The 8,288-nt window shown below is 49.4% G+C and overlaps 1 protein-coding gene across 1 annotated transcript; it reads left to right on the top strand.

Moving 5' to 3' along the window:
* Positions 1–968: 968 nt before the first annotated feature.
* On the top strand, positions 969–4,905 carry SLAMF9 (SLAM family member 9). The gene is given in 5 exon segments (XM_065925483.1): positions 969–1,153; positions 1,850–1,878; positions 1,880–2,189; positions 3,176–3,451; positions 3,832–4,905. Coding segments are annotated over 5 exon segments (873 nt in total). The 5' UTR covers positions 969–1,101; the 3' UTR covers positions 4,038–4,905.
* The last annotated feature ends 3,383 nt before the right edge of the window (positions 4,906–8,288 follow it).

Raw genomic sequence — 8,288 nt, forward strand, 5'->3', positions numbered from 1 at the left:
GCTACTCAATAAACACGTAACTGAGTGTCAAATCTGATAATCTAGGGTATGGGGTGTTCACACATATCTGCCTCTACTGTGCCCTTCATCTTGAGGGCATCACTCTTGCTCCTGATTACAGCAAGACTCATAGAACTGAGCATTAGAAGAAACTTAAAGATTATCCCATCTGAGCACCCATGGATGTCAGACATGTTGCAGAACATCCAACAATCCAAGACTGTCCAATCTTAGTTTGAATACGAGGGACAGAAATGACCTTCGAAGGCTACCCATTGTGTCCTGGATAGCTGTGATCATCAGATTTCCTAGAGCTTTAGTTCATTTCATATTCTCACAGAATGATTTCATATTTTTTGATAATATTGACAACATAGATGGGCTTTCCGGTCTAAACTGAGTGTTAGTCACTCAGTTGTGTTTGACCCTTTGCAACCTCATGGAACTGGGGGTTGGGGCAAGGAGTCAAAACTTCTCTTCCTATGAATGGCCTCTCAAATGGGAACCTAGCTAACTTGAAATAGAAAGACTTCATTTGTTCATACATGCCAAAAGTATCAGTTGGGTGCTAAATGTGTCTAGCATGGGAATCAGCATCAGTAGGACGTAGAGAGATGTTCCAAAATATGGAGTCTGCCTGGGGAGAAAAAGATGTTTATAAGATCGAATGATCATAGCAACACAGGAACTGCCAAGGGAGATCTCTGAGTATCCTGAGAGCCAGATGACAGGGTTGGATAGAAAGCGCTTGAAGAGCTTGGGGAAGGTGGTATGTCTGGGAAGCCTGGGAATACAGGGGGCAGGGATCTAGGAAGGGCTCATTTAGAAAGTGGGATTTCACCTGAGTACTATGGACAGGAGACATGAGACAGTGGGTAAACCGTCTTTCGAATCAGGCTCAAGAGAGGAGTCTTCCCAGAATGGACAGGGAGGGGCTTAGTGAGATGGAGGAAGTAAGAGGGCTGCGAGCTGGGTGAGAATCATTTCCTTCTCCCCAGGACTGGCATTCTGGCTCCAGCAGCATCCTGTCTAGCAGCAGTTGTCTTCCTTATCACCATCAGGGCTGCCCAGGTCACACCTCCCAGGACCCAGGCCGCTGGCATGGGAGCACTGCCGTGGCTGCTCCTCCTCTTGCTGTCCCAGGAAGGTGAGACGGACTGGCAGCCCCAGGACAGGAGGATCTCGTTTCCTCTCTGTGCACCTGTTCTGCTGGGCCTCAGGCTAGCAAGTCACTGCCTTTGGGCCTGAGTCCTTCAGCTCTTCTGGAGTAAAGAGGACTAGGGTGTGACTTTAGTGCAGGAAAAAAGAGATGAGGAAACCTGTGGATATGGAAGGGGAGCAACCCCAAGGACAGCAAATGGAGAAGAGAAAATTTGGAGGGTGAGGCGCAGACAGAAACTGTGGTAAGTGCTCAGAGTCAGGTGCAGCGAAGAGCTAGAGCTGGAAGAGGCAGCTGGAGGATGAGACGGAGTGTGGGCCACAGGAACTACTCAGCTGAGATCGAGACCACGGCCCCACTGCCAGTCTCAGCAGCCCAGAGACACCACCTGGGTTGTTTCCATCTTTTTGAAGTTTTATTTATTTATTTACTTACTCAGCTATCTGGGGTCTTAGCTGCAGGACATGGGATTTTCACTGCAAGTCATGCAGATCTTTTGTTGAGGTACACGAATTATCTCTAGTGGTGGCATATGGGCTCAGTAGTTGTGGTACTCAGGCTTAGTTGTTCCCCAGCATGTGGGATCTCAGTTCCCAGACCAGGGATCAAACCTGCATCCCCTGCATTGCAAGGCAGATCCTTAATTGCTGGACCACCAGGGAAGTTCTAATCTTTTCTTTATCTGTAGCTGAAGGGTACTCTGGAGATGGTGTGGATCCTGAGGAAGTGGTTGGGATCCTTCATGAGTCCATCAACCTCCCCCTGGAAATGCCATTTAATGAGGAGGTTGAGAACATCATCTGGTCCTCCCACATACGTCTTGCCATTGTGGTGCCAGAGAAAGAGGGACGTCCGGCTACCATCACGGTGACCGACCCTCGCTATGAGGGCCGAGTAAACTTTCTGGAGCCCACCTACTCCCTCCACATCCAAAATCTGAGCTGGGAGGACTCAGGATCTTACCAAGCTCAAGTCAACCTGAGGACATCCCAGGTCTCCACCATGCAGCAGTACAGTCTACGCATCTATCGTGAGTTTACTGGGAACCATAGCGCTGCTTTTTCTGACTCTCCTGAGAGTCCTACACAAAGGACCAAGGGTCTTAGGACTGGGGGTTACGGCTTGAGGGCCTGGGACTGGAAAGCAGTCTGTCTCCAGCGTGTCTGACCTCAGTACTCAGCTGCAAGTAAAGTGACCTGGAGTAGCAAGGCCCTGGGCTTTGAGCAGTGTCTGTGGATGTTGTGAAAGGGGTCAGGGGCTTTGCCTATAGACATCTTAGGAAGCCTTTCTGTTCCTATGAGATTTTGCATCCTGGGCATGAATGCCACCTCCATATTTTTTTTTTTTTTAGGCTGCACTGGGTCTTCATGGCGGTGAGCAGGGGCTTCTCTTGTTGCAGAACAGGGGCTCTAGAATGCGGGCTCAGTAGTGCCCTGGTTTAGCTGCCACGCATCATGCGGGACCTTAGTTCCCCAATCAGGGATCAAACTCAAGTCCCCGGCATTGGAAGGTGGATTCTTAACCACTGGACAACCAGGGAAGTCCTGCCACCTCCATTCCTGAGCCTTTTATCCTCCTCTTTGATTTGAGGGCTAGTAATCAGGGTCTCCTCTCTACTTGAACCCAAATTTCCTCTTAATGCTTATGACATTGACTGATATTCTACCTTGAATCATGCATACACTGATTCAACTATAAGTGCCCTCAGGAGGGTGATAATATTTTCTAGGATCAAAGAGGCAGGACAGAGTCTGAAGGAAGGTGGGGTTCAAAGGTAAGAGAGAGAAGGCAAGGCTTTGGGGGAGGTAGAAGATGCCAGCAGCAGCTCCTTCATCTTGGCAGCTGCCTTGGGAACTGCAGGTTGGATGGTGGCTGGGTCTTGCTAGTTTGGCTCCTTCCTCGTTTAGGTGAAGCAAGTCTCAATGGGCAGTATCAGTACCCCAGTGTCGAAGAATTTAGGAAAACAGACCTGGCCCCTGATTACTTAGAGGGTCTTTGTATTTCTCCCTCATCTAGGACGTCTGTCACAGCCTCACATGACAGTGAACTTTGAGATCCCTGGGGAAGAAGGCACCTGTAATATGTCCCTGATATGCGCTGTAGAGAATGCGGGCTTGGACGTGACCTACACCTGGATATCCTGGGAAGACGGCGCTGATACAGTCCATGAAGGCTCCATCCTCAGAGCGTTCTGGAGGCCTGGGGACAAGGTTGCCTCTTACACCTGCAGGGCCAGCAACCCTGTCAGCAACATCACTTCCCGTCCCATCCAAGCTGGGTCCTTCTGTGCAGGTACCAGAGTCCCAGAGACAGCCCCTGAGCCGCTGCAGGGTCTCAGGGTTACCACACCCTTCCCCTCAGGAGAGTACGTGGAATCTAGAGCCTAATCCCTCCCATAGAGACTTCACCCCTGGATTGGGGAGGGGCCTCCCTTTTCCTTGTGCTCCCAGCTTGCAAAGGTCCCTTCTAGTCTCTTCTAGGTTGAGATTACTCCCCAGATCACAACCTCTGAGATTCTGTGAATAGAATATACATTTCCTGAGATACTTGCCAAGGAACATCAACTGACAGTGAATCTGAGACCTCCTCTGGGGAATTTGGGGTGGGTGTCTTCCTTTAAATCCAGACCTTCCCTCTGGTGAGCCCCTCTCTCCTTGCCTTCTCTGCCCCAGATCCTGGCGACCCTTTGGAGAAGGCCTCCACTTCCTTCTGTCTTCTGGCCAAGGGACTGCTCATCCCCTTGCTTTTTGCAACACTGGCCGTGGGCTTCTGGTTCATCCGAGTCCAGACAAGAGGCAAAGTGCCGAGAATGAAGAAACTCAGGAGAAACAGAATGAGATTGAGAAAGAAGGGGCAGCCTGGCCCCAGCCTGAACTGAGGGTCCCTGGGGGACCCCTGTCCTGAGCATTGCTTCTTCTCAGCCCCAGGGAAACCTTCCTCTCCTCCCCAAGTGCATCTCTTCCCAGGGGATCAAGGGGTGGGCATCTCAAGGGTGTGCTCCATGCCGCATGCTTCCCACAACTGCCTTTGGAAAAGAAAGTGAGTCTAAAAGACCTCCTCACAATGCGGTGTTGGTATGTTATTATTCACGCCTAACCCATTCCCCACCAACACACATAACATTTACACTTCAGTAAGAACAGGGAGAGATTCCTTCTAATCTAAATGAAGCTGTGACTCCTGAATGGGAGATTTCAGGCACCAAGAACTCTGCATGAGAGTGGTATTATTCCGCTCTCAGAAGAAGCCAATTCTTCTGCTTTCATACCTTCCTTCCACCCTGGCCGATGAGGTCACTAAGTTACTCACCCACCCGATGTCAATCTGGTGGCTGTCCTGCACGGGGAGCTATGAAGCACCCAGTGCAGTCCTATTCTGGATCTTAGTTGAGCCTGGTGACCTTTCCATCATCTCCCTGATGCCTGTTGCTTTGGGCCTCTGGTGCCTGCCCCCATAGAGATGGCAACTCAGTTGGATTAACAGTGTAGGTCTGGATACTTCCCTGGTGATCCAGTGGCTAAGACTCCATGCTCCCAGTGCAGGGGGCCCAGGGTTGATCCCTGGTCAGGGAACTTAGATCCCACATGCTGCAACTAACGGTTTGCAAGCCGCAACTAAAGATCTGGCATCCTTCAATGAAGATCAAAGACCTCGTGTGTGACAACTAAGATCTGGTGCAACCAAATAATTCAATAAAATAAAAATAAATATTTTTAAAAAACTGCAGAGGTCGAGACTCCTGACCTCTATTTGTAATTGGTATTAGAGTCCTGTCTATTCCTTATCCATAGATTTCTCTGTCTCACACCTTCTCTCTGGACTGTTGTCCTGGGTTAATGCCTGCCCCCTACACATATATTACCCTCCCTGCCCCCTGCTCTCCTGGCAAAGACCTTTAATTTTAGGTTCTTATTCGTAGACGACCTGCTTCTGGGTTGGGGTTTCGTACGTAGCAGAGCAGCTCCCTCTCTGCGATCTGTTAAAGTCAGCCCTCGACACAAGGGTTTGTAAAAAATGAAAACAAAAAGAAAAAAAAAAATAAAAAAAAAGACAAAAAAAAGAAAAAAGAGGAAAAAAAGAAGAAAAGAAAAAAATAATTTTAGGTTCTTGCTCTTTCCCAAACCCAGTGATCAGTATGAATTCCTCACCCTATGCTTAAGTCTTGGTCATCCTCCCCAGATCAGGTCTTGTGAATGCTACTTAATGTAGCTGCCGTGGCAGGGTGCGGAGTGGGGGGTGAAATGGGGAGGGAACTGAAAGCCGCTCACATCACAGGACATGCTGAGGGAGTGAGTGACCTGGAGGAGGGTGGTGTGGGATACTGCAGTGTCACGGTCTTCGTAGATCAGGACCTGGGGACTGGAGTTGACAAGAAGAAGGACGCAGGGGATCCAAGTCTCGAGTGAAACAAGGGTCCTTTATTTGCAGAAATGCATGCTTATATATCTTCAATAAAATGATTACTTAACCATTAAAAAGAATGAAATTCCACCAGTTGCAAGAAAACAGATAGTCCTAAAAAGTCACTAAAGGGAGACACTGAAGGGAATCCAAGCAGGTGCTCTTTCTCCTGATCTCAGTCCTGTCCTGAGAACTGCATGCAGCTCTGATCGTTCCTGTTTTCCAGGAACTGATAAGGAACAGAGAGTCCCTGAGGCACGGCACACAAAGGAAGAAAACAACATATTGGATCCCTTAAAGTTGAACGTCCCCTGACACTGTAGGGAGAGCCCTGGGTGGGATCCCAGGCCATCTGGGCCGTGCTCTGCCACTGGCCTCTGGCTTGGGACATGTGGTCCAGCAGATGTCCACGGAGGCACTGTCCCTTTCGTCTAGAAACATGCCCTTTGAAGAGAGCAGGCATAGGCACAGCTGAATGGTGCTCCAAGTCGAAGGGAACGCCTTGCCTCTGACAGGGGCGGGATGGGCTAGGAGCCCCAGGGAACTTTAGAGGAGGGACTGAGGGGTAAAGACAGGGCTGTGGGGCAGAAGCCATGCCGGACACCTCTCTGCAGTTCGCTTTCCCCTCTTAGTGAGGAGAAGGATACTGACCTCCACAGTGTGTCCCAAGAGAAAGGATGCTGAGACTGTGGAGGTGCAGAGGGACTCAGGGGGACCGTAGGGACCAAGAATGGCTTTAGGGAAAATGGGACACAAGGGACTTCCCGGGTGGGCCGGGGCTAAGACTCCATGCTCCCAAAGCAGGGGGCCTGGGTTCCATCCCTGGTCGGGGAAGGAGATCCTACATGCCTCAACAGTGCACATGGACCAGGCGCTGGGGCACCCCAGGAGGAAGCCTCCAGCAAGGGGCATGGAGGAAACCAAGAGCCAGGGCTTCCAGGGGTGGAAAGGAAGCAGAGCCAGGAGGTAAGCGGGGCTTCCTGTCTCGATTATTGGGCAGGAGATGGAGCCCTGTAGGGCTTGGAGAGGAGGTGGTGAGGTTGGGAAAAGAAAAAGAAAAAAGGAGAGTTTAGTTTCTCAGTCCACTCCCCAAAGAGTTCCTAAGACTAGCAACAGATCCTCTCTATTCCCTGAGGGCCTGTGAGCTGGACGGCAGTCGCTGGCCTGAGGCTGGTTCCCTGTGCCTTGCTTTGGGCTGAGCAGTTCCACCCCTCAAAAGGCATGAAGATCTAGGACCAAATCTGCAGCCCCCAACTCCTCTAATTTCTTTAATACCTTTCTGGAAACTGAGTGGAAAAGGCCAATGGCCATCTTGCATACACGAGGGCAGGTCTTTTATGGATTTCAGAGTCTGGCACAGGAGATCAATAAGGGAATGAATGGTCCCTGTACAGTCAGCTGATGGCCTTCCCTAAAGTACAGGGAAGCACCTCTCACACCCAGTCCGAACGGAGACAGGCTGAGGTCCCCAACCAGCCCAGAGCACCTGGATGTAGAACATTCAGAAAGACTCGGGCCTCTCCCTCTACAGAAAACCAGGATAATAATCACCTGATAACACTTTGCTTTTTGCAAAGTTTGCTCTGTTGAAGCAGGTGAAAAGCAAACTGAGGATAATATTTAAGCACCGATGCGCCTGCTCTGGTGAGGCGGAAAAGATACTCTCTGCCCGTGGAACTCTTCGTGGGGTGTGTTAGACGTAATTACAATGAGGTGTGACAAAGACTGCAGCTGAAGGTGAGGGCGTGGTGGGAGTTGTCAGCAATCGTGTCCTGGAGGGAAGAGGAATAGAATTTTGACCTGTGACTACTAGTGAGTTCCCAGGGAAGGGAGAAAAAGGACTTTGTAGCCAGACAGAAGATAAGAAGAAAGCCATTGATAAGTGAACAAGCACCATGAATTCAAGGGACTAGGAGGCCACACACTGCCGCCCTGTGATGAATGGGTAGTCTGGAGAGGCAGCCAGGTCTCCTCTGATAGGCTAAGGGCTGAGGTGGGGGAGCGGGGATTTAGAGATGAAACAAGACCAGCGCCACACCCTCACGGAGCTCCGGTCTCACTGGGTTAGAAAACAGGCACGCCAACAGCCAGGAAACAATCAATGATGAACGGAAACTCTTCTGATCGGGTGACAGGACCAGTGTTCATAGCATGCCATCAGCAAAGTCGCTGGAATTGACAACATTGTCTAGTCTTCCTGTCAACAAGTTGAAAATATGTGGGCTGGTTTAAGCTTTGGTAGAGTGATGCTAGGTAGAATCCTAGCAGATTGAACAAATTTTCCCAGAGAGTAATAATTATGGATAGGATTTTTTTTTTGTAACCAACTTTCACTTCTGGCATGGTGAAGGAGCAAGTTAGGGTCAGGTTCCTTTACTTACCAGAAAACTGACAAGATGCATCTGAATCAGAGCAAAATGGTGATAATAATAAAATACAAAATTAGCATCCCCCCCAAAAGAGAAAAGACTATCTTAAACTTTAAAAAATTGAAAACCATTTCAAATCCCAATTTTACAAAAAGTTATTTTAATGTCCAAACAAAATTAACTTATCCTCAAGAAAATACTGGAGACAGTGGAATTGAAACCTTTGAACCAGAGATGGAGCCCACTCTAACGCAGGGGAAGGAGATCTTTTGTATTAGTTGGTGAGGGCCCAAGATATAACAAAGGTCACACTCCTCCACCATCTTCCCTAAGCATTCTACTGGCCTTGCTTTCCTGTT

This window comes from Muntiacus reevesi, chromosome 1 (genome assembly GCF_963930625.1).
Source record: "Muntiacus reevesi chromosome 1, mMunRee1.1, whole genome shotgun sequence".
Lineage (NCBI taxonomy): Eukaryota > Metazoa > Chordata > Mammalia > Artiodactyla > Cervidae > Muntiacus > Muntiacus reevesi.